General features: G+C 41.1%; 1 protein-coding gene across 3 annotated transcripts in view; it reads left to right on the top strand.

Annotated features, from left to right (window-relative positions):
* Positions 1 to 27,093, top strand: part of abcc1 (ATP binding cassette subfamily C member 1 (ABCC1 blood group)) — a 50,838-nt gene that overhangs the window by 414 nt on the left and 23,331 nt on the right. For all 3 annotated transcript variants that reach the window (XR_011241051.1, XM_020102964.2, XM_020102963.2), the window contains exons 2-17: positions 2,097 to 2,273; positions 2,950 to 3,075; positions 4,845 to 4,982; positions 5,164 to 5,289; positions 6,705 to 6,766; positions 7,637 to 7,768; positions 8,796 to 9,023; positions 9,710 to 9,887; positions 10,031 to 10,192; positions 15,478 to 15,570; positions 15,750 to 15,953; positions 16,218 to 16,364; positions 18,624 to 18,711; positions 18,965 to 19,034; positions 20,498 to 20,624; positions 23,704 to 23,880. Coding sequence is in view for 2 of the 3 variants with exons in the window: in XM_020102964.2 (XP_019958523.2) it covers positions 2,097 to 2,273; positions 2,950 to 3,075; positions 4,845 to 4,982; positions 5,164 to 5,289; positions 6,705 to 6,766; positions 7,637 to 7,768; positions 8,796 to 9,023; positions 9,710 to 9,887; positions 10,031 to 10,192; positions 15,478 to 15,570; positions 15,750 to 15,953; positions 16,218 to 16,364; positions 18,624 to 18,711; positions 18,965 to 19,034; positions 20,498 to 20,624; positions 23,704 to 23,880 (2,235 nt within the window). In the remaining variant the exon portion in view is untranslated. The remainder of the gene's footprint in view (positions 1 to 2,096; positions 2,274 to 2,949; positions 3,076 to 4,844; positions 4,983 to 5,163; positions 5,290 to 6,704; positions 6,767 to 7,636; positions 7,769 to 8,795; positions 9,024 to 9,709; positions 9,888 to 10,030; positions 10,193 to 15,477; positions 15,571 to 15,749; positions 15,954 to 16,217; positions 16,365 to 18,623; positions 18,712 to 18,964; positions 19,035 to 20,497; positions 20,625 to 23,703; positions 23,881 to 27,093) is intronic.

The following is a 27,093-nucleotide window of genomic DNA, read 5'->3' as shown; positions in this document are numbered from 1 at the left end:
AGGTGAGCCACACATTTCCTCTGCACGCCGGTAGAAGTTCCTTGAATTGTTCTATTAAGGTCAGATCTTAATGCCAAGGTCGACAAAGAAAAAGAGATGGAACAGTTTGTGTAACCATCGTGTTTCAGCTCTGACAGAGAAGTTGTTACAATGAAAACACTCAGAGTATTTGTCATTAATGACAACGAGGAGGATGATATGTAATAGTTGTATGAAGTATGCAGTTCTGCTAAAACCACTGTGAGGCAATCTGTTGCAATTAAAGAATGATTTCTTTTCCGTGTATGATTAGCAAACCTACATTCAGTGCATGTTGTATTACTGTTTAAAATGATCATTGCTTGTGCTTGCAATGACACTGAGGGGGACCGCTCTCTGTCCCGTCTGACTTCAAATCAACATCGCCGTTATTTCCAACTTGCCTTGATCACGATTAAGGAACGATTGTTGCATACCTCCCCGTCCCTGTCGCACTTCACCCAGACTGACGATCACATTTTGTAAAATCATCACTTGAGGATGTCCGATCACGAATGGAACAAACACAGGTCCTGTAGCCTATGTGTCCTCATAACCTCAGAATAGTGTTAGTGTTTGTTGTTAGTGTAAGGTGAGTGCAGGTCAGCGGTGGAGGGAGGACATGCGGCAGGGTGATATGGCACGGAACATAGTGGCAACCCGACAGTTAGTAAATGCACGCATTGGGGAAAGTATTAAACTATCCAATCGACATGAGCAAAATTCGGTGGCTTAGGGCTTATAAATGTGGTTTTTATCTGTTATTTCCCAGCCCTCCCGGTATCAGAGTTATCACTGATAGGATAATGGGCCGTGACATGGATTTTGCAATACAGTCATTACCATGATTAATCAACAGCCTATTAAAAAGTAAAACATAATCTTGAGTTGAGATGAGAGAAGTGCCGGAACCAGACAGGGACACAGATGGCCAAAGGGAAAACTCTGTTGACTTGGTTTTAGATTATTTGGGGCCGCCCCTGCACATTTATCACGGGCGCTGCTTCAGGATCAGGGCAGACACATATTAGCCCCCCCTTGAGTCATGATCTGAAATCGTCAATTAATGATTAAAATAAACGTGAGCATCAGTTTGTGTGAAGCACGACAGAGCTACGATACTGCTCCTGTGGTGTCATCCAAGTGTCCATAAGCCCCGACATTCAAATTCGACTCAAAACAGCCTCATTTACACCACGTTTTTAGCCTAAACGTCCTCTGATATCCTCCTCTGGAGCCGTGTTCACGTTTGCACGCGCGGTGTAAGCGATAGCCTCGCTACTTCCGCTTGCAGCGCTTCCGGTAGCACCTCTCAACAGCTATCTGCAGTGCAGCACTGCTTGTTGAGTAGGGTGCAACTGTATATAGAAGTCAATAAATATCCATTAGATTGCAGTGTTCATACAATTTAAAACTTTTTAATTTTCATCAATTTGAAACTATATATTATACACATGAACATATTAGCAGCTGACAGCGTAACTTTAGAAATGTACAGCATAGGCTTACTTCCCAAAACATTTAAATATCATTAAGGTGCAGTGTTTAGAAGATCAGGTGTTGAACTGTGTTGTATTTGTATTCACATTAGCAGTTTTTTAGCTTCACGTTGCGACAGTCCCAGCGAGTACTGTGATTTTCATGTTCCAGCTCATGTGTTGAAAGTCTGTGTTCTTGACAGTGTATGGCTGCATATCAGCTGCCCAATTTGTCTGACTATTTTGTAGATGATTCTTTGATAGGACAATAAAGTAATTTACTCACCTTACTTATGTGGTCACATTTTATGCCTGTATGAATGAAAATAATAATTCCGTGCTCCTTAGTGTCCCTTTGGGCTAACTGAACGCAACATTGCCCCTGAGGGCTGTGCCGTCATTGTGCCGTCATTGTGTGATTGAGTTGTGATGGAGAAAGTGCTGCACGTGTGAAAGGGTGAATAGCAAATACTGTAATGTAAAGCGCTTTGAGTTGTCATCGACACTAGAAAAGTGCTATATGAAAACAGACCAGTTACTTTCTTTTAATAACATAAAAACATTTTGTTCCCTATTGTCTCTTTTTCTTGCCTGTACCAGGATTGGAACCATACCTGGTACACTCAAAATCCAGATCTCACCCAGTGTTTCCAGAACACTGTCCTTGTGTGGCTGCCATGCCTCTACCTCTGGATATGTGCCCCCATCTATCTCATCTACCTCCGCAGCCACGACTGTGGCTACATATGTATGAATTACCTCAACAAAGCTAAAACTGTGAGTGCTGTGAACCTTGATTATTTTAAGTAGACATTTTTCAAAAAAAAACAAATCCCATATTGTTATGTGTACTGTTATTATTTTAATACTTGTACTCTCACTGTTAATCTACTCTGTCAGTTACACCTTATAAAAGGAAATCAAAAGTCAGTGTCATATAGAGAGGGCAGATGTGATATGATTTAAATATGAAAATAACTTCCCACATTTTAAGACAGTCTCCAAGAAGACATATATAGTGATCAGCAATACACATGAACATTTTCAAAAATAGATGAGAAGCACATGAAAGAGAGCTAGACATGTTCAGCCCATGGCTCATTTCTCACTTTTACACTGCTGAATAATCACTGAGGCCGTTTTCAGATATGAACTCCGGAGAATGTTGGAACAAATTACTTTGAAAATGTTTTCCTTTCGAAAGCGTTCACAACAACACAGAAGTCTCTGCAGTGTTCAGGTGAGGGGTGGTGCAGAGGAACCTCCTGCCACTCTGACATTTGCGTTCTAACATACGGCCCATCTGGAGAATGTCTGGAGATTCTCTGGGGTTCAGTGCATGTCTGAAAGCAGCTTAAGTGAAGGGACTGTGAATGGGGGGGTTTTTGATTTACAAAAGTAAAAGAGATTGGTTGTGTCATGTCAGAAAACTGAGCTGTACTTCTCTCCTCAGGCTGTTGGTTCTTTACTGTGGATAATCTGCTGGTCAGATGTTTTCTATTCATTCTGGGAAAGAAGTCATGGCGGTGTCCCTGCAACCTACCACATAGTCAGTCCAACTATACTCGGCTTCACCATGGTTAGTTCGTTTTTCAAATTTTTTGTTGACGGGTGTCTTCTTTTGTAATGATCTGGAATTGGAATGTTCTTTTTTAAATTATAGTTTTAAGGAAATTAAGATTAAATGATATAAGGAGAATTTTAAATAGCATGTGTGTAGTTTTGGAAATAAAAAAGTGTACTTAGTATAAGATTGCTCTCTTATAAGACATGAAACCCTTAAAGGAGACATATCATGCCCCATTTCCACAATTTGCCATTTTTTGGGGGTCTTAATTAAATATATGTGATATACTTTGGTCAAAATACCAAAAGGATGAAGCATCGCAAAGCTCTTTTCAAGCTTTCAATCTGTGAAGTGCCCTGTTCAGACTGCATATTCCTTTAAATGCTAATGGGCCACTGCTCATCCCTCCCCTCTGTTGTGCTGGGAGAATGTTGAAATGTAGATGAAATGAACTAGTGAAAACATCATGAGGATCATTCTACATTAAATTTCTTCCAATAGTTCCCTTTCACCTAAATCTTACACACTGGACCTTTAATTGTAGGCCTACTATAACTAGAAAACAAACAAAATATATTTTCTGACTAATCTCAGCCTGCTTTTCACAGAAGCATCATCAACAATTAACAACGATAGAGGCAGAAATCAGCTGGTATAATGAATTGTAGTTAAACAATCCACACCCACTGTCACCTAGAGATATGATCCTTACAGACAAACTGGATACACATTTGAATAGTATATCCTCTCCAGATTTATCCAGTTGGTAAGAGGATGGAATCCATGAGAACATTTCATAAATCTGGTAAACCTGATAATTGAAACCCCCCTGTACTCGCATCAAACAAGGCATCTAGATATAAGGAATAAATAAAATGAATGCTCTAAATGAAATGATAAAATGAATGCTCCCGCAGCTCTTAATTAAATTAAACTGACTATTAATTGGCTGCAAATTATGAAATTTTCAGGCAGTGCTTTTATAGAAATAGTTCACCGAAAAAGAAAAATTCACTCTACTCGCCAATATGCAGATGGAGGAGTGGGTGAAGTGTTTAAGTCCAAAAAACTCTTTAGGAGTCTCAGGGGTTGCAGCCAAATCCAATACAATTGAAGTAACTTGTACTAGAAGTAGCAACAGGGACCTGCTGTCACTGAGCCCTGGCAAGTAAAGACAGGCTGCGGTACTCGGTGCCACCACTGCTGCACAAAGTGCTGTTCACCTTTTTATTCAGAGTTTGATGAAGCTCAACTCATTACACAGAGCCCTGAAGGGGATAATGAGTTGTCATTGCCATTGATTGCCATGAACAGGATCAACAACGCAACTTACATTGATACATTCCAGCCATTTTAGTAATATTGAACCTATGTGTCCAAATCACACTAAATTCAAACCTGTACTTTCTTAACAATACAAATGTGTGAAGCCAATACGATGACTGGTTCTTGAGAAATGTGTTCCACAGATAGACAGCTATTTTTGGAATGATTAGGGGGAGCTGTGGTAATATTCACATTTGTCTGCATTGGTAGCCACCCCAAAGACCCAAATAAATGTAAAAAAACCCAGTGAAAATTGTATATGTCCCCTTTAAACATCTTGAGGTTGTGAAGAAGCAGAAGCAGCTGCAAACAAAACTGGAAGAATGCAGCTTTACTGTGGTCAGCAATAAATGCGAGCGCTCTCTTTATGACACCACATGAAATTTTGGTGTAATATAGGTGTTTGTTTTAAGTGATTATGTCCATTCTTATGTTTAAATGTGTATGTGTTCCAGTTGCTGGCCTCATTATTAATCCAGTATGAACGGATTAAAGGGGTGCAGTCATCTGGAGTGTTGCTGATCTACTGGCTGCTGGCACTGCTCTGTGCCACAGTCACCTTCAGGTCTAAAATCCTCCAGGCCCTGGACCAGGTCAGTCAAGAACGATTAAGGCCGAAGTAAATATAGTAACACCATTGATAATAAATCTCTGAATGTATTACTGGTTTGATATGATTAGTAAGTCCCGGCAATATTATGGCAGATGAACCAAGAATTTTAATATCACTATCATGTTCTGTGGGTTAAAAGCTTGATCTGTTTTTGATTTTAGCAACGGTCAGTGTGTTTGTGGCGGTACACCACCTTCTATAGTTACTATGCTTTGCTACTGGTTGCTCTGTTCCTGTCCTGCCTGAGTGACCAGCCACCCCTCTTCTCCCAGATTGTAAAAGACTCGGTAAGGTCACCTCACGCTGTACATCTATATCATTCTTTCACTCTCCTCTCCCTCACACAAAGTCAAAATAACTGCAATCTCCAAAACTTAAAAATGTTTATATATCTACTCAGTGATTTAGACCTGGTTAAAATATGAACTTGCTTTAAAGTGGCTACTGTGCCTCTGGAAACTCTCTTATATTAAAAGCTGAGCGGATTACAGTATTTCACACTTGCTTCAGGACAGATGCTGTTGTCAAAAAGTAAAACAAAACAAAAATACGTCCTAAACACTATTTTTGACCCAGATGGAAAATGAGGTATCATGAGGTCAAGGAGAGACACCAACAATCTGCAAGGAGTTAGGAAAAGACAAATCCAACTACACAAGGCTTTTCTTTTAAACCAACTTAGCTGTTTACAACAGAAGCTAAGTATAGAGAAAACACAGTGCTGTGCACCATTCAAGTAAGGTTTCTCTCCAAATAGAATTTGACCTGTAATAAAAGGATGTTTTCAATAGCGTTTTCAACATTGAACCATTAGCTATTAATAGGATTTCGCAACAAATAGATTTTATTTTAACATTAGAACAAACAAATGGAAGAATGGACATGATTCTGACTTCTGTCCTTTGCTGTATTTTTTTTTTTGGGGAGAAAATTATTACCTCCGCCAAGAAGTTATGTTTTCACCTGTGTGTGTTTGATTGTCTGTTACTTAGCAGCATTACACAAAAACTACTGGGCAAGTCACCACAAAAACCTGGTGGAGTGAATGGGTCTGAGAACAAACATTTTCATCAGAATTGTGAGAGGCAGGTTTTTAACATCTTTATCATTTTCCTAGAGAATAATGCATGGATCTAAACATAAAAAATCAGGCTTATTTCGGGGACTGATATCCATGAGTGTGTGCAATATGGTGGGGGTTGATGAATTTAGAGGGATAGTTCAACAAGAAAAGATAATTCACTCATTATCTACTTACTGCTATGCCTAATGAGGGGTGGTTGAAGGGTTTTGAGTCCACAAAACACTTGTGGACTTTCAGGGGTAAACCTTGTTAGAGCAGAATCCAGTACAATTGAAGTTAGTGGTGTCCTTCTGATGTGATAAAACATAACATGCCTCCATACTGCTCCTGTGGTGTCATCCAGGTGTCTGCAAGCCCCGACATTAATATTCGCCTCGAAACAAGGTCATTTATACTGTGTTTTAAGATTCCAGCGGAAGGTTAGGCGTTTATAATGTGAATGGATAACCATGTTAGTTGACAGCCGTGTCAGGATCACTGTATCTCGGGAAATAATGAAGCTTGTGGCCACAGTGATTTTTCTGTCCTTGTAGTTGCTCATCAGCCAACCCACTATATATACTGAAATAACTGTGCCTCTTCAAGATCTGGGTGTAACACAGTATTTGTTTTCTTCAGAACCCATGCCCTGAGCGTGGAGCTTCTTTCCTCTCCAGAATCAGCTTTTGGTGGATCACCAGGTGAGCAAAGAAATGAAAAGCAATACAGGGGCGTACCCTGCTTATTCTATCAACACACACACACACACACACAATACAGAATAACTTTTGCTTACTTGGTTCAGTCTAACAAGGTAATTTGCTTGAGTTCAGTGGCTGTGTTCTCACGTGTGCTTTCTTCTTTTTCTGAAATCACTCATTGTCCACTTATTTTAATGTCTTGATGAACTTATGAATGCTGTATGTTGTATCACTAGGGTTGAATGCTTTTACATTTCGGACTTACAATAAGTGTATTATATATATATATATATGATATTGTGCAGCATGTATCTACATGAGTGGGTTGTTGCAGCAATGTTGGTGATAAGGGAGACTTGACAAGTGTCACACTCAGGTTAATTGCATTCTGGGTGGGGGCTACAACAGAGTTGTTGATGGTGATTGTAAGGTCATGGGTGGGAGAGTCTTTTCCTGGAAGGAAAAGTAACTCTGTCTTATCAAGAGTGATTTTCAGGTGGCATGTGGACATCCACTGAGAGACGTCAGTCAGTTAGGCAGAGATTCCTGCTGCTACCTGTGTTTCAGATTGGGCAAAAGAGAGAATTAGTTGGGTGTCATCTGCGTAGCTGTGGAAGGAAAAGCCGTGTGAGTGAATGACAGATCCAAGAGAGTTGGTGTACAGAGAAAAAAGCAGTAGTGAGTGGACAAGGTTCTGACACAGATCTTTTCCAAGGTACCTGGTAGATACAGTCTGTGAGGAAGGATGAGAGCAGGGAGAGTGCAGAGCCTGAAACACCAAGATCCTGAAGGGAGGAAATAAGGATCTGGTGGTTCATCGGTTAAATGCAATGCTTCTGTCCTCTTCCCCCCCCATTTTGTCTTTACCAGGATGATGGTGGCTGGCTACAAGCAGCCTCTAGAGGAGAAGAACCTGTGGTCTCTAAATCCTGAGGACTGCTCTCAAAGAGTGGTTCCGCACTTGGTGCACTGCTGGAACACGGAGTGCCAGAGGGTCAAAAGGTCAGTTGCAGTACAGCAGGGAATCACAAGAACATGAACAGAAATTTTCAGCATTGTTACCCTGATAAAATCTGCATCTGCAGAATATATTCTTCAGCAACCTTTTTTTTCAGTTAGCTAAGACAATGACAACACTAAAGCAACTGGTATCATATCAATACAGTGTTTTCTAAATAAGCATTTTGTTACATGAACTGAGCTTTCAATCCAAACATTATTAGGAACTGAGTAAACTATTACTACCTGCAGCAGTGATGTAGCGTTACTCCGTACTCTAACTCGGGACTGTAACTATACTGAAACTCCCTACTCACTCCTACATTGGCTGACTGTCCTTCAAAAACGTATACAAACACGAGACAGTGTGACTTACCGTTCAGAAACATCCTGTTGTTTCCGACTGTGAATGTGTGGCTGGTGTTCTACAGGTGTATCCAAACATAACAACGCAACTCGCGTGTCACTCAGAGTGCAGACAACCAATCAGAGGAGGGCCTCGTAAATAATTAATAACGCAGGCAAAAACAGCCTGTGCTGTCTGCAGCGCCAGACACACACTGCAGCTGTTTTTTCGACTTTAAAGCACTGATATATCATCTTGGGGGTACCAATACCTCAAATGAAATCCCAATAGGTGTGTGATATGGGCCCTTAGATCAATTTTAGGAATCTGTCTTGACTGCTCAAAGTGGTCTTTTTTCTACTGTTATTTAAAAGCACTTTATATAATGTAAAGATTGTTTTGTGCTTGAAGTCTGTTGGAAAGTAGTTAATTTAGCTTTCTAATAATCACATGGTTTTGTCTGCAAAGAAATAGAAAATGAATATTGCAGAACTGCTGGCCAACTTATTGTGAAGGCTTTTCTTTTTCATGTTAACTTTTGATGTAATCACATTTGCATCTTTTCAGACTCAACTGTAAAAATCCCTTGAATGAAATGGACAAAAAATGAATGATGGCAGTATTTTAATAGAAAGTTATCGTGGAGTTCAAAACATTTTTCCCCTCCTTTTTTTTTCTTCGCAGTGCAGAGCAGAAAACGCTGTACTCCACCAAACAGGTTCCACACAGCGAGGACAAAGAGGGAGGAGCTGTGCAAGAGTCCGAAATCTTGATTGTAAAAAACACCCAGAAAACTAAAGAGCCCTCCCTATTCTGGGTATTGTGTCGAACATTTGGTCCCTACTTCCTCATCTCCTGCCTTTATAAGCTCATTCAGGATATCCTCATGTTTGTCGGGCCTGAGATCCTCCGGTGAGAAATTTAAGATATATCTTATTGCTGGGTTGCTTTATCTCAGAACACCTTGAGGGCATTTCTTTTCATTTGGTCTGAATGTGCAGTTGGATGTGATTTTGGTTGTCAGATGTCAAAGCTCATGATCCAAACAAGAAATGGTAGACAAGGAACCACCAACAAAGGGAGAGTGGATAGCAATTGTGAAAATGTATGATATGGAGAAACCTGTTCTCTCTCCCTCTGTTCTTACATGAAGCAATGTCTGCCTCTCTTTTTCCCTATGACAAAGCTAACACCCTATACAAAGCTAACTGCTGATAAGATATGGGGTTGTGTTCCTCTGTTGACCTGCCTGTTCAGTTTTTATTTGTAATTATGTCAAACCAAATTCATTCATTTTTTATATCCTAAAGGTTAGCTTCACTGTGACCTCATAATATTCTGGGACAATTTCCTGGCCATTATTAAGCTCCATTAATCATGAACAGATAGGAAGCTTGTGACCATATTTCACACTTGCTCGGATAGTCAATTGGTGACACTAATTATCAGCCATTGGAGCTAAGTGGGAATGAAAGGGATACGATTATGCCTATTCAAGTTAACATCTAAGATTATTTGTTATTTTAAGATACAGTAAGTGCATAAAATTGTTTTAAGCGTGTCCATAATGTTGACGTCCTTCGCTCAATCCCATGCAGGCTGCTGATTCACTTCGTTACCAACCCCAGTGCCCCCTCATGGCAGGGCTACTTCTACACCGCTCTGCTCTTTATATGTACTTCTGTGCAGTCGCTCATCCTCCAGAAGTACTTTCACGTCTGCTTTGTCTCAGGCATGCGTTTGCGCACTGCCATCATTGGAGCTGTCTACAGGAAGGTACAGGCTACTCAATGCTACTTTGAGTAATTTTAGAGTTGAAACAGAATAAATAGACTAAATTACTAGCAGTGAAGTACATGAGTTTTGTTAGAGTCCCACCTTTTTTATGGACTTGTGCTGACATGAACCTGCTCTTTTAGGCTTTGATTTTAAGCAGCGCAGCACGACGCTCCTCCACAGTGGGAGAGATCGTCAACCTGATGTCAGTGGATGCTCAGCGCTTCATGGACCTCATCACTTACATCAACATGATATGGTCTGCCCCCCTGCAGGTGGTGCTGGCCCTCTACTTCCTCTGGCAGGTACACACACACACACACACACACACACACACACACACACACACACACACACACACGGCATAGAGGTGGCTCTGAGAGAACCTTATTAGTCAGAGAGTAAAAGGCGCAGCTGAGGGGTGTTTGCTGATTACTTCTCAGGTTTAAGAGGCAGCTGCAGACCTGCCAGATAAGAGGGAATATGAGCAGAGAGACAGGAGAAGATATTGAAAAGAACTGGCTCGTCTCTGGCTGTTGCCACAAGATCATGGATAAAAAATATAAACCATCGACTGGTGTTTCATTTGTGAGTGAGTGATAACAAGATGCTAGTTTACCTGGGTTTGTATTTTTTAGGGAGGCTTGGCTAGCCATAGCTGGTCACTTTTTAATAGGGTGAGCCCATGGTATCTGTGTCTGAGATTTCCAGTATTAAATCTGAACTACTGTGACCTTCAATGACTTTCTCCAGCGGTAAACAGAGCCCAATGTCCGACTTACTATTCTGGAGAGCCCATAGCAAAATGGGCCAGTGTGAGGCATCAGCTGGAGTGCAGTCACTGGTCGCCAGCCTGCATTCTGCTGTGCCTGTAGATGGCACACCTGTGGAAAAGTCTTACAAGGAATACTGTCAGCCTTGATGCAGCTCTTGTAAACCTCTCTGTCTACTGTGGAAGCTGTGCAGATGGGGAAACAGAGTTTCTTTTAGTTGGGAACTCCATTGTACGGTTTGTGAAAATTCCAAATGGAGTTTCGTAAGTCTGGACTGGCGCCAACATGGTACTCATGTTCTTACTGACACCCATCCAACTGTCCGTAATACTATTGATCATGAGGGCACAAATTATATTAGACTTAAGCAATCAATTTTGCTCCAACAGGACAACGAGACAATAACTGATACTATTAGGAGTCTTGGGAAACTCTGGTTTCTATCCAGCCCAATAGCCAGAGGAAAAGCTGTGAAAATGGTACTACTAACTAGCTTTCATTTGCCACATGTTGCCTGGACCGGGATATACTTGAATCTTTCTTTTGCCAACTCACTGGCTGTATGCTAGTCCTACAACATGCACTCTGCCATTTCTGTTGACAGTGGGATCAAAACCAACAACAACCACAAGACAATATTCTAAAAACGCTTACAGTTTCAGAAAGAAAGCGGCCACCAGTATTACAATAGGCCAAGTATACAGCCAATTCCAAACAGGTATGTTTAGAGTGGGCACTGCAATAGTACTGTGAAAGCATTGACGGACCATATTAAATTAACTGTAAGGTGCATGTTGCAGAATATACTACTGCCATCCATAAATGCCATTGGAAGTCTAGTTAAACATATTGTTCATTTATGTTGGTAAATGCAAACAAATCCATTGTATCTATCTGATAAGTACTAATCCAGCCTCATTCAGGTCTTTTTATCCCTACATGTTGTTCCAGTCAGAATCTTATGATCTATGGTGCCAAACAGCGCAATAAGATCCAGCAGGTATTACGAAATGTCCATTATCTGAGGTCATGAATAGGTCATTGGTAACAGTGCTGTTCCTGTGTTGTGAAGAAAAAAAGAAAAAAAAAACTTAAATTGGACCTATTATGACTATTTTTGGGGTTAATAATTTTAATTTAGGGCTCTACTTGAAAATGTTTACAGGCTCAAATGTTCAGAAAAAATGGGCCGACTCATGATATTATCAAGCAAGCAAACATAAGGTGCTTACAGCAGATAGAACATGGTTCGATCAAAAGGTTACAGCACCCTCAAATTGCAAGTGCTGTTTCAAAGCAAATGAAGACTGGACATCAAGCATGTCCATCTTAAGGGTACTCTCATCAATGCAAGACGTTGCCTCTTTTGCTTGTACACAGAAGTCTGCCTCAGGATTCATGGAAAATGGGTCACGAGAAAACAGCAGTACTTTAATAGGAATGCTGAAGTCTCGTAATACCTCAGTGAAGGTTTGCTATAAAGTCTGTTATGACTGGCGTTTTGTGTGTGCACAGAGTTTAGATTTAGATGACATACACACTACACCTTTATCATTAATACTTAGTTGTTTAATTTATAATAAATACTTGAAACTACTGTCATCCATTGTATCCACCTCTGTATTTGTCATGCCCTGGGAGCTGGGTCATGACAACAGCGATAGACATAAACGCTGCTTTTTGAATTTCCAAAAGCTTCCCTGCCTTTGCCAGCAGCTCCACTCTACGAAAAGTTGACAATAATCACACTGGTATATTGCTCATTGCGGCTGGCAAAGTAAATACTTTTCATTCTATTCGCTTAGGATTTGGCAGTTTTCATATTAAACTTTATGGTGCTTCTGCTTTGAGAGAGAAGTTTTGCTGTGTCTCTGGGCTGCCAGCCCAGTGTGCAAGTAACGAGTGGCTTGCAGGAGCCAACACTGGTGCATAACATAAAGTCTTATCATTCAGGTCTGATTGAGACAACCCTGAAACTCAATGGCTCTGGGTTAGATGTCCCAAAGTGTATTAGAAGCATGTCTCTTAGTTTTATTTTTTCATATCAAGCTAGGCTGATTTGCAGGCAGTCTTGCAGGCCATATCCAGCCCGGGGGGCTGCTAGTAAAGTAGGCCTAGTTTAGAGGGAGAGACTAGTAATCTAAATATAAATCTGGTGGGTCTAACGTTTCTGTACTGGACATTGTATCTGTGCTATTCATGGGGAAGAGGTGGTGACTTTTTTCCCCTGGCAGTTGGAGGTCTTTCTTTTTAGACTGTCTTCCCAGGCTAGGTGAAAATGATCTTGATAGGTTTACTACCTTCTTTTTGAGAGGGGTGACAATTTCAATGGTTGCTCGCAATGTGGCTGCTGTACTTACAAAGCCATCAACTAGTGTGTGAATGAAGTTTTGATAACTTTCCTGTATACTACTGACATGGCTGCAGAGAAATTGTGTTAGCAATTATTTCCTGCGGGAAGAATACTGTTAAAATAGCTTTAACATTATATGAGAAACATTTCAGAGAGTATGCTGCCTGCTGAAAAGTCTGACTGTGAGGCTCTCCTAAATTGACTTTTATGTTACACTCATAGGATCCTGCTTGTTTTCACCATCTGTTTTGACTGGATTAAAGGTCCAGTGTGTAAGATTTAGGTGAAAGGGATCTATTGGCAGAGATTTAATGTAGAATAATCCTCATGATGTTTTCACTAGTTCATTTCATCTAAATTGTATGAATTATAGTTTTATTTAACCCAGAAAAGGCCCTTTATATTTAAATACTTTATATTTACATGGAGGGGACCCTCTCTACGGAGGCCGTCATGTTTTTTACATTAATCCAGACTGAACAAACTAAACACCTTTTGAGTTTTTGTGACAACTGAAGCTACCAAAGGTTATTTTCATGTTTGGAAGGAGAGGGTGAGGTGAGGGGTGTTCAGCTGCAACATGCAACTTCAACACTAGATATCACAAAATTCTACACACTGCACCTTTAAGTAATTTTAATTGACAGACACCCAGATTTTAGCTTATTCAGAGATACTGCTGCACTGGTCAAGTGAAACCATATCTTTGTATTTCTTCTCCTACAAACAACTGACTAGAAACTAGGATCTCTGACCTCTACCAGATCCAAGACAATAAACTACTCCGGGATTTGCTGGCTGCAAAAGCCTACTGCTTAGCTCCATTGTCAAATCGATTCTCGAGGAGAACCCGTGTCCCAGGCTCAAAGCCAAACCAAAGACTTAGATCTGATCACTTCCTACTCCTTCAGAAACTCTGGATTTTCAGTCAGACATAGATAACACAAGTGAACCAGGAACCGCTAACATCGGATCACATTGGATCCTGTTTTGTCCCACTTCTGAAGAATCAGTGATTTATATTTATATTATAAGACTATAAATCCAGTTTCAGATACCTACAATTAATTCTGACCAGTCATAATTTAAGTTCAACATATCTTTAATTCGGCTCAGTTCAGGGTCCTTAAACTAACTAGTCAGAGTGGTGTTGTAGATATCATGAACTTGAAATATGACTAGCCAGAATTACATTCTACAACTGGAATTAAAGATATTAATAATAAATAAATAATGATAATAATTGAATTGAATTGCAGATATCTATAATGAGAAACCCTGCACACAAGAATTCCAAGTGTAGTTTGAATCTTACATATCTTACATAAAAAGTCTTACAGGTCACAGTTAAAGTATGCCAGGTTGATATCTTTAATGTTAATTCTGAATAATCACACTTGGTTAACTGTTAAAATGGCTAGGCCTACTGAATATATATGTAAATGTAAAAAAAACTTGACTGTGGGACTGGATGTGTGTCTGTTACTCACAGTATATCCTTGGAGGGTCGCCCAGACCTACTTCATAGTCATAGCCAACGGTACCCTGACTGCTGTTAGGTACCAGGATTAAATCCCCAGAGTGATTGTCAGACTTTAGGCTGGGTTCCTCCTGGTGCAGTACAATGCCCAACCTCATGTGGCCAAAGTGTGTAGGCAGTCCCTAGATGATGAAGGCATTGGTGCCATTAACTGGCCCTCAAGTTTCCCTAACCTAAATCCAATTGAGCACCTATGGGACGTTATTTATCGGTGTATTCAACGCTGCCAAGCAGAGCCATAGACTGTCCAGGAGCTCACCGATGCCCTGATCCAGGTTTGGTTGGAGATCCCCCAGGACACCATCTGCTGACTCATCAGGAGCATGCCCAGATGTTGTCAGGAGTACGTATAGGCACACAGAGGCCATACACACTACTAAGTCACATTATGAGTTGGCCTGTGATTTAAATTATTGACTTTGATGTTGGGTGTGGTTTTGAATCCAGCTCAATGGGTTTATTTTGGTTTCCATTGATCATGGTAAGGACATTTTGTTCTCAACAAGTTAAACATTGTAATTCACTCATCAAGATCTGATGTTAAGTGTTCCCTTAATTATTCTTGAGCAATGGTAAATGTGATTGTACAGCTGAAATGTTTTTGACACAAAATGGCCCAATAATGTCAACGAGGTGGTGCCAGTTGATATTTTGGGTATCATGTTTTTTTATTTTATTATTAGTTTTGTTGTATTTCCATGTCAAAAGGTTTGACTTGGCCAAACTAAGAGTAGGCTCTCAACTCAACTTCTAATTTGAAGGTCACGGGAAAATACCGCACAGCATTATGTTACTATGTATGCATATGAGTATTTGACTTTGCTGTATTTCACATAAAATTTGACATTTTCTGTATGTTCGATAAATCTTTAAGTCAGCATGTGCCAGCTGAATAAGAAAGTGTTTTTATCTCTTTCTGTACAGACCCTGGGTCCATCAGTGCTGGCTGGAGTGACTGTGATGATTCTTATGGTTCCGATTAATGCTGTTATCGCCATGAAAACCAAAACCTACCAGGTGGGACTTCACAGTTGATGTAAGATAAATGGGCTTTGGCTTTACTGGGAGGTATCACAGTGTCCAGCTTTATCAACAGCCACTTCTAACCAGGATCCAGAAATAACCATCTGTCAGTTTGTTTCACTGTGGGGCTTACATTTGTTGTGTTAAATATTTTGCTCATGTGTGTTGAGCAGGTGGCTCAGATGAAGAGTAAGGATGATCGCATTAAGCTGATGAATGAGATGCTGAATGGCATAAAAGTGCTGAAGCTGTACGCCTGGGAATTGACCTTCAAGGACAAGGTGTCAGATATCCGTGAAAGTGAATTGCAGGTCTTAAAGAAGGCTGCCTATCTGGGTGCAATGTCCACCTTCACCTGGGTCTGTGCGCCTTTCCTGGTGAGTAAAATACATTCACCACAATATAAGAACTAACTGCACAGTTTCATTCTAAATTACACAAGACATCATCATCTGATCTTTCTATTATGATGTTTAACTTGTACAACACCAGCAGTTATACAGACTGGACAAGATGATGGAATAACAAGATCACACATGTCACTTGTCTAATTTTGTGCTCATGTTCCAATTCTGCTAGACGCCATTGGAACAAAGTGAATTGGGGTATAATCACATTCAGATGTTTTTCTCTCTGTACAGGTTGCCCTATCCACTTTCACTGTGTATGTGCTGATCGATGAACATAACATACTTGATGCTCAGAAGGCTTTTGTGTCACTGGCACTTTTCAACATCCTGCGTTTTCCTCTCAACATGCTACCAATAGTTATCAGTAGTATGGTTCAGGTTGGTGGGCTGCTATTTACATGTTCAATACTCAGTCACGTATTTTTCTTTATTGTTTGAAGGTCTATATTTTATATTTATTGAGCACACAAAGCGCTTTACAGTTCAGTTTTGCCATTCACATCACATATATTGATGGAGCTGCGATAGTGAGGGACCCCTGGCAATCAACCCAGACTGCCTTAAAACAAATGTTTTTTTGTAATTTGTATTGGTGTCTACTCAGTAATTTGTTCTGGCATGTTGAGATCAGAACATTGAGATTCAGTAAAAATGAGGATCCAGGATGATCCAGCACAAAGCCAGACCCAACGAAGAAGCATAAGGGGAGAAATGTGTTGGCTGCCAGCTCTGCATCGATTTTTAGCATAAAACGTTATAATTCTGTACCCTAATTGTTAATTGCTGTTCCAGTATCCCAGGCTAAATGAAAATTACGGTGTCTTAACTATTTAACCTGAGTAATGTTAGCAGCCCTCACAGTAAACGTTAGCTTGCTACTTTCAGCCTACGTTTTTGAGGATTGTGCACGGTATGTATATATATATTATATATGTATATATATTATATATGTGTATATATATATTATATATGTATATAGTGTGTGTGTGTGTGTGTGTTATATATATGTATATTGTGTGTTTGTGTGTGTATATTATATATGTATATATATTATATATATGTATATTGTGTGTGTGTTTGTAGTTTATTTTGATACACTAGGATATGTGGTGTTTTATTTTCAAATACATTTGGATGTATCTTTGCCCATCCCTGTTAATAGCATCTCTCTGGGTAATAACTGAGAGTGTGGATCACCCGGGTGTGTCAGACACCCCTCTATTAGCCAAAAATGCACCCACAGGTCCATTTTCTTAAAACTGGATGCTGGGTCTGGAATGTTGGACTCAATACACACAAATTGATGACTGTGGAAACCATGCTGGGCTTTGAATTTACTATCTTAGTATAAGTTTGATAAAAGACCCAACTTCTGTGTGCAAACACCTAACCCTAACCATACCCTAATCCCCAACCTCAAAACACTAATTGTGTAAAGATTTGTCTGCTCATAGTTGTTGCCCACGATAATTGTGTTATGGTTACAATTTCAATGCCCCTAACGTGGTTGCTAGTGTTTTGTTTTCTTGTTACCGTCTGTTGCGTCTGACCCCATTATTTCTGTCCATACTTTTTGAATATGCTAAGATTATGATCTTATTAGAACTGGCAATTTACTGGCAACATACATTAGCTTTCAAATAACGTATTACCAAATATCACAACAACACAAATCAAACTTATAAACGTGACACGAAATAGAATTAAACAATCCTTTGCTTAGCCTAATGTAATTATAAAGCCCAGTTGTGTTACCCATCAGTGAAAAGGGGAAAAGGTCCTTTTTGATGTGCTGTTTAAAGTCCAGTGAAGTGGTCTTGCTGGTTGTGGTTCCTGTTGTCATGCATCTGCTGGTCAGACATTGTGTCGTGGCCAATGGCTCTTACGACGCTGCCTTTTGGAAGGTTTTAGCATTATGCTTCAGGCAGGCCTGCTTGGAGGTTGGAGAGCTTTGGGTAAGGAGGAAGTCTCCTTGGCTGGCTGAGCAGGAGAGATATCCACCTCTCCTCCAGGAGAAGTCAGTAGGAAAGAGCTTCTGTCACATATTAAGTACTGCCTCAGCTGACATCCTGTTACCCGCTTAAGTTTCGCAATGAATCGAATAACAGACACATCTGTGAACTCACAGACAGGTTTAAAAAATGTATTTGGTCTGCGTGGACAGATTGACGTAAGTGTGTATTGGCATATAGAGCAGGGAAATGAGTGTTGATCTCAAGGATATGGCTCTGGCTCAGTGGGTAGAGCGGGTCACTGTCTCACTAGATCTTAGTCTTCATCCCATTCCCCCGTTCTGCATGCCGAAGCGTACTTGGGCAAGATACTGAACCCCAAATTGCCCCTGGCGGCTGTGCCGTATTCATAGACAAAGTGCTGCCCATAGATGCACTGTATGAATGTTTGTGTGAATGGGTACATGGCAAAAAACAGCTGTAAAGTGCTTTGAGTGATCAAGACTAGAAAAGCGCTATATAAATACAGACCATTTAAGATTTACATTCTAGATACATTTTAATGCCAGGTGGGAACAGACAAACTTGTCCACTTCTGATTGGATCTCTCATGAAGGATATTAGTACAATGTCTTTACAGGGTCCTTGTCTTTGTGGGTTTTCCTCACTCTGTATCTGTCTCTAGGCTAGTGTTTCCTTGAAGCGGCTAAGAGTGTTTCTATCCCACGAGGAGCTTCAGGAAGACAATGTGGATCATAAAGCAGTAGCAGGCTGTGAGTCTTTGTTTTTATCTCATGAGTCGCTTTCTATTAATACTGTATGTTTGTTGAGCTCTCTGACTCGTTAGAGCTATACATTCATGCTGCACCATCAATTTATGCACAGTATCTATATGTATATTAATATGTATATACACTGTGGTCTTTCTCATTCACTTAAATGAAAAAATAGGTCTCAGACCCACTGTATATATATATATCCATTTCACCGCAGTATGATAATATATTTCTTCTTTGTTCCTCCCAGCCCCACACAGTATCACCATAGTGGATGGGGTTTTCAGCTGGTCCAAAACTGAATCCCCAACACTCAAGAGGTGGGTGTTTTGTTTTTTTTGTGAATATAGAAGCAAAGAAATACAAATGGTTTAATGTTAAGCATATGGGATTGTCCACACGTTCAATTAAAAGACATGGCTGCAATTAAGTTATCACATGCCCTGTGATTTTCTACATAACTGCTGAAATTGTCTGTTCTGAGAGCTCGTCCCAGTTTCCAAGTATCAGTACATGTTAATGTTTTTGTTCCATGTGCAATTTCCCTCTAAAGTGCAGTGGAAGCTGAAACTAGGCTTCAGGAGTCTGAGTTGATCAAATAAAGCAGACATCTTCTAAAGCTTGTCTTTTTGGTATAAAATGCCCACAGCAATCATTAAATAGAATTGACATGCTTTTATACTCTTAAAGCCTGATCTACTAAGATCCCAAATAATGAGTGTTAAATTGCATGTGCATTATAAAATATTGCTCTTTTGGTTGGTGGGCGTTTTACGGACGATCTACTAAAAATAATTGCGTAAATGAACAGGTGCAAACATGGTAGAGGCAGCAGTATTTAAATATGTGTTTTACGTGCATTACTGGTTTCCGCCATGGAGCATTACAGAGAGCAGAGTGAACGCAAGCCCCAAGCGAAACTTAATGCCATGGGATTGGAGGTGTTAGTGGAAGAGGCAAACAAACATGTTATTGCGCTACAACAAAGAAATATTAATATTACTCAAAGAAACTTGATATGGGAGAGTATCTGCGAGAAAGTAAATGCTGTTGGTAAAACAAAAAGAACAACCAATGAAATTAAGAGATGATGGCAGGACATAAGAAGAAGAACAAAAGAAAAAATAGCTCATAATAAAATTTCGGAAGAGATGCCTCTGACCAATATTGAGCTGCAGGTGCAGTTCACTTTCTGCGATGAGCATAAAAAAACTTTTCTCTCTGTCTTCTTCCATGCCATCTCCTCACCACAATAACTGCAGCCATCTGTGCACAACGCTGTGCTGATTAGCACCTACCTTTCAAATGTGTTAAATATAGACGCAGTCACAAGCAGCTACAAATATTTTCAGGCTTTGTAAATCACAATGCGTGTGCTAAATTAAAGTATTTGCATCTACTCTTCCCAATATTTTGCGCACTCTGTCAGAAACGGCTGATATTGCATATTCATTGACGCAAATGTACTAAATGGACAGTGCGTGTTATTCTGCACGCAATCCTCAGTGCGCATCATTATTAGATCAGCTTGCATGTTTTTTTTGTGGGTGAAATCAGGTTTGTACACGTTTTTACACATGCAAAGCTTTAGTAGATCAGGCCCTTAGAGTATAAAAACATATCACTTCTATTTTTTGGCTTATTCCCCCCCCCCTCAAAAATCCACAAAAAAGTTAATTTGAATTCTCATGCAACTATTTACATACTTACTTAAACAACACATTGATTTTAGTTTGTCATGTTAAATTAGAGTGAACTGAGCTAAAATTCCATGTTTGTGCAGGATGAATCTGTGTATCCCTGAAGGCTCTCTGGTAGCTGTGGTGGGACACGTGGGTTCAGGAAAGTCCTCGCTGTTGTCTGCTCTGCTTGGTGAGATGGACAAACGTGAAGGAACTGTGGCTGTCAAGGTGGCTGCTCTCACTCAATCACACTGACACTGTGTCCGCTGGTTATTCCAACAATTATTTATATCATGAGATTTCCAAGGCTCAAACAAGCACTTAAAGATAATTCATTATAATTTATCATTTAATTTCTGTATCTCAGATTCTAAAATACAGACAGAAATCACAGTTTCTTCAGGCAAGAAAATATACAGAATTGGTACACATAGCAGTATGCAGAAAACACTAACCAGTGTTAATTTAACATCTGTTTACCATCCCTTACTTATACTGCTATATTTGAAGACTTCTTTAGGAACTCCCATGATACACACATCTGTCTGTTTCTCTTGTTTTCTCTTCCACTATGTACATCCCCTCCACCCCCCACCCCCAGTTTATCCTTTTTTTGCTCCTGTCATCTCTCTGTACCCAGCTGGAGGATGCAGATCTGACACTACTACTCAACCATTATACTACTACTACAATAATAATAGTAATCCTAATAACCACAATGTGATATTTGCTGCTCTTATTGATAACACCATTAAATTCATTGGTATTTTCTTTTATTGTCATTACAACAACCAATCTGACAGTGCTTAAATACAGCAATTGAACTGTCCTTGGTCTCTCTCACCGCCTTCTATTTTCTCTCACAACCTTACCTCCTCTGTCCCCTCTCTCCCCTAATTCTCTCCCCTCAACCCAACCAGTTGGGCTGAGTTTTTGGTCATTGCAGAAACTGTCAGGTTTTTCTCTATTATATCGTAATGTCTCAATCTTACTCTGTAAAGTGCATTGAGATACTGCATGTTGTGTTTTGGCACTATAAAAGTAAAATTGAACTGTGACACTAGAAAGAAACTAAGAACATACAGGAGACGAGAGCATAGGTAAAATACAGTCTTTACTCGCAGTATAGAACAAAGGTTGCCAGTTCAAGTCAGGCAACAAACACAAGCAAGGAGCATGCAAATATCCAATGACCAAAAGTGTCCTTTGACTACGGCAAAATTACATACAGCAACCAGGGTTAAAAAAACAAAGTCCAATAACAGAAAAACACTGGAAACCTAAAAAGACTGCAAAAAGCTGAAATAGGAACATGTCAAACACGGTAAGCTGGGAATAACTGGACAGGATGACAAGATCAATTAAGAAAAAACGATGAACCAGGGAAAGATGACAAAGGGAAGCACAGAGATTTATAAACAAAAGGGAGGCAGGGATGATTGAACAGGTGTAAATGATCACAAGGGCTGGAAAAAGGACAAATACAGGAAATAAAGCTGGGGACACACAGGGAGCATAATTTCCAAATAATACCAGAAACTAAGAACTCTACAACAATTAAACACAAGCAAAATGTCCCTAGTGTCCAACAAAATCCCCAAACTCTTTAGCTCTGAGTCTAGGAATGCACAAAGCCAGAGTGGCTGTGGCTGAGCAATAGAGCAGTCGTCCTCCAACCATGGTCATCAAGACTAGTAAAGCCCTATATAAATACAGACCATTTACCATCTAAGCCATGCATATAAGGGATTTCTTGGCCAGAAGCAGGTGACAGCTGAGTGATGTCTAAATGAGCATTGAACTAGGTACTGAAATGATAGAATGAACGCAAACATTTCTCATGAGAAATTTTTAATGTGTGCCTAGTGCTTGCTGCTGGCTTGAGAGAGACATCTATAAAAGCTGCATGATTACAGGTTGGAATCCAGGTTGATGAGACAGAGACTGTGCCAATTTGAGAGAGATAAATTGTGCCAGCCTCCTTTCGGGTTTCCTGGTAACTTCCTGTAACTATCAGGGGGATTTTTACCACCTGGGTGCTTTTAGTTTCAAAAATCCAGCCTCCTTCAGGCTTCCTGGTAAGGTCCTATTACCATCCAGGCCTTTTATTTAGAAAATCCAGTCATGGAGTTCCACAAGGTTCTGTCCTTGGATACTCTTCACCTTATACATGCTCCCCTTAGGCAACATCATGAGAAAGCACCACATACACTTCCATTGTTACGCAGAAGACACCCAGCTGTACATTTCTATGAAGCCTGATGAATCTAATCACTTAGTTCAATTTCAGGAATGTCTCAAGAACATCAAGGCCTGGATGACCCAAAACGTCCTACTTCTAAATTCAGACAAAACTGAGGTCATTGTACTTGGCCCTAAACATCTCAGAGTAACACTGTGTGACCAGATAGTCACCTTGGATGGTACTAGCTCGGCCCCCAGCTCCACTGTGAGGAACCTTCGAGTCAGGTTTGACCAGGACATGTAATTTGACCCATATATAAAGCAATTTTTGAGCACAGCTTTCTTCCACCAGCTTTCCTCCAAATTAGGTACATCCTATCTCAGAAGGATGCTGAGAAACCCGTCCATTCATCTGTTACCTTTAGACTGGGTTACTGTAATTGTTTATTATAAGAATGTCACAGGAAGTCTGTGAAAAGCCTCCAGTTGTTCCAAAAACTCCAGCACGAGTGCTGACAGGAACTAGAAGGAGAGATCATATTGCTCCTGTCTTGGCTTCTCAGCATTGGCTCACTGTAAAATTCAGAATAGAAGATCCTGCTTCTCCCCCCTTTCCGTCTCTCTTCTCTCCCCTCTTACCACCCATCTCTCCTCTCCTCATTTTTCTCTGCTCACCCAACCGGTCAAGGCAGATGGCCCACATTGAGTCTCGTTCTGGTCGAGGTTTCTTCCAGTTAACGAGGGTTTCTTTTTCTCTCCGCAGTCACCAAAGTGCTTGCTCATTGTGGGAACTGTTGGGTTTCTCTATTAACTTCAAAAGGTGTACAATATGAGACCTTTAAAACACAGTGACCCTAACACAACAGCAGCCAACAGGTTAAATTTATAGTTTCTCCAACTCACAGAAGTTGATAATTTCCTTGTGAATGGGTAGGACGTCCAGAGCAGCTGAAAGAGATTAGAGTTGATGTGAGTGATCATCGAGGTCTAAAACCTGCATAACCATAGCCCATGGGGATATTTAATTAAAATGGTTCACTCTGAGTGGTAGGACTGTGCTCTATCTGACTGCTTTTTTCAACTACAGAACACAATGCAAATAACAGTGAGTGTCACCCTGCAGGGCTTGGTGGCCTACGTTCCCCAGCAGTCATGGATCCAGAATTCCACTCTGAGAGACAACATAGTGTTTGGTCAAGAGTGGAGAGAGGCCTGGTATCAGCATGTGGTGGAGGCATGTGCATTTCAGACTGATCTCGAGATGCTTCCTGCTGGAGACGAGACTGAGATTGGGGAGAAGGTATCAACTAACGATCAAACAGTCTTCAAAGTTCAAATAAATTTGACATGTTACACAATTTATTTAAAATGCTTTCTAATGCTTTCACCCACATTTGAATGAATGTTCGAATTTCAAACAAAAAGACCTTCAGGAGAAGGTCTGGATCGATTGTTAACAGCCATCCCAGGTAATCCAGTGTCAAGTGGACAGCTCATGGCAGTCAATCAAGATGGCACGGCGAATGGCTGCCTCGGTGTGTTTGTGCATACTTTTTTGTCTGGTTTTGTGTATCAACACAGTTTTCTGCTGCGATACCCGCAGCTCTTTCACCAGAGAAGAGCTCATGAACCTCAAGGGAACAACTCCAACAGATCTATTTACGTCTCTTTTGTGTTCATCTGTGGAATTAATGAACATTCTGGTTAAACGTGCACTCACCTTTGCTCACTCAGTGAAACTTAGGAGGGGGAGCGGCGCTTGAGCACTTGTCCATCTCCGCAGACAGGGACATGTACACTTTTCTTCATCTACCATCTTGTACTTCACAGAAACCTGGCTGTGTGGATCAACACACCGGAATCTGCGCTGTAGTTGGAAGGCTGTTGGTTGTTCAGAGCAGACCGCGACATGGAACGCCTTTATTAGTCCCACAATGGGGAAATTTGCAATATTACAGCAGCAAAAAGACAACAGCAGTAATAAGTAGAAATATAAAAGAAATATAGAAAAATATAAATCGAATTAAATTAATATATATACAGTGTAAAGAACTATATTATGTGAGAGAATATCTACAGTGAATGTATTGCACATGAACCATTTGTATTGCACAGTCAGATGATTATGGCAAATTGAATATTGCACAGTTGAGAAGTGAAAGTAAAGTGCAGTCCATAATGGTGGTGCATATAGTTTTACTGGAAGTAGAGCTGGTTGTACAGTCTTACTGCTGCAGAAGGGAAAGACACATGCCACAGTGCCCCCTTCCCCCTCTACCAAAGTATCACCCCTTTCCATCCTGGAGAGGGATGTTGACAAGCTCTTCAGGAGACAGAACCCCCGCAAGGCAGCCCGAGCTGACTGTCTCCCCATCCATCCTTAAGCACTGTGCCGATCAGCTGTCTCTAGTGTTCACAGACATTTTTAACACCTAACTGGAGACATGTCATGTGCCACCCCCTGCCCCATCCCCAAAATATCACAGGACTTAAGGACTACAGGCCCGTCACCCTGACTTCTGTGGTAATTAAGTCTTTTGAACACCTTGTCCTGTTCCATTACAAGGACATCACCAACCCCCTGCTATGCCCTCTACAGTTCACCTACAGAGCCAACAGATCTGTAGACGATGTGGTAAACATGGCTCTTCACCTCATTCCCCAGGACAAGCTCTCACAGCTGAGTGTGCCTGACTCCATCTGCAGGTGGATCAGAGACTTCCTGTCTGAAAGGAGGCAGGGATTGAGCCTGTGAAAACATGTCTCTGACCCCAGGTCCATCAGCACAGGATCCCCCCAAGGCTGTGTTCTTTCTCCTCTCCAGTCAACAGTCCATCAAGCCCCTGAAGTTCGTGGACTACACCACCCTCATTGGACTCATTTCGGGTGGGAGATCGACCAACTGGTGACATGGTACAGTGACAACTTAGAGCTAAACGCACTCAAATTAGTACAGATCTGTGGACCTTAGGAAGAGCCAAGTCTCACCTGCCCCTATCGCTCTGTGTGACTCTCCAGTGGGCACCGTGGTGCTATTTTGCTTCCTGGCCACCTTTGTCACCCAGGACCTGGAGTGGGAACTGAACATAGGCTCGCTCACCAAAAAAGCCCAACAGAGGATGTACTTCCTGTGGCAGCTGAAGAAGTTCAACCTGCCAGCATTATCAGATTCATCGCTATGCAGTTACGGCGGTGCATGATCAGCGGGTCAATAGGGCCTGGCAGCCGCTTCAGCATTTCTTCAGCAGACAGCTGCGCTCCAGTGAGTGGAAGTACAGTACCTTCGATCGGGAGCTGCTTGGCATCTACCTCGCTATCTAACACTTTCATTTTCTGCTGGAGGGCTGAAATTTCACAGCGTACGCGGACCACAAACCATTAACATTTGCAATGGCTAAAGTGGCAGCGCTGTGGTCTGCTCGGCAGCAGTGCCATTTTTCTTTCATATCGGAGTTCATCACGGATATACATGTGCCATCAAGCACAACCCGGTGGCTGATTGTCTCTCCCCAGTGGTTACCTATGCTGCCCATTTAGGATTGGACTATTCTCACGTGGCGACAGATCAAGTTTCTGATCCAGACGCTTGACGTTCAGGCGCTGAATACGCCGAGGAGTTGGAGGATGTTGCTTTTGGTGCTGCTGGCACAAATGTCTGTGTGATGTTTCCACAGGCCAGACACAACCAGAGGGGGTAGAATTGCAATGCTGCCCATGGCCTGTCACACCCAGGCAAAAATCCCTCATAAAAGCAGCCAACTTTGTCTGGCATGGTCTTAAGTACGTTCGGAAGTGGGCTGAAACGTGTGGTGTGCCAACACTCTAAAGTCCACCACCACACTCAGGCCCCCCTGACACAATTCTTAATACCCGAAACAAGGTTCAACCATGTTGACCTGGACCTGGTTGGGCCCCTGCCCACCTCTCAGGAGTTCACACACCTTCTCACCATGGTGGATAGGACTACTTGATGGCCGAAAACCATCCTATTGGTTTCAACAGAGGTAGCTCATGTGGCTTGGGCGTTTATCAGCAGCTGGTTTGCTCAGTATGGCGTTCCAGCTGACATTGCCTTGACCAGGCCCGCAGTTTACATCCGGGATCTGGAGCACTGTGGCAGAGAGCCAATTGCAAGGAAAAAAGTTAGCAAACCCCAAAAGCCATTGGCAAAAGTCTTTACAGAAAGGACAAGGAAGAAAGTGAGGAGTATCCTGGCAGATAGCGCCAATCCTCTCTAAAGCTAGTTTGAGCCTTTCAAATCTGGGATGTGCTTTCTAGTAACAAAAAATGTTAAGAAGTCCTTTAACGTAAATGCTACCAATACCCTTAGGGGATAGTCCCCGAAAAATTTAAATTTACTCAATTACTCACCACTTTGCTGATGTAGGCGTGGGTAAAGTGTTTAAGTCCTCGAAAGACTTCTGGAGTTTCAGGAGTAAACTTTGTTCCAGCCGAATCTGATACAATTGAAGTGGCGACCTTTATTTCAGATGAAGTATCGGTCGCCAGTTAC

This window comes from Paralichthys olivaceus, chromosome 5 (assembly GCF_024713975.1).
Source record: "Paralichthys olivaceus isolate ysfri-2021 chromosome 5, ASM2471397v2, whole genome shotgun sequence".
Classification (NCBI taxonomy): Eukaryota; Metazoa; Chordata; class Actinopteri; order Pleuronectiformes; family Paralichthyidae; genus Paralichthys; species Paralichthys olivaceus.
This window is presented reverse-complemented; position numbering and strand designations above follow the sequence as displayed.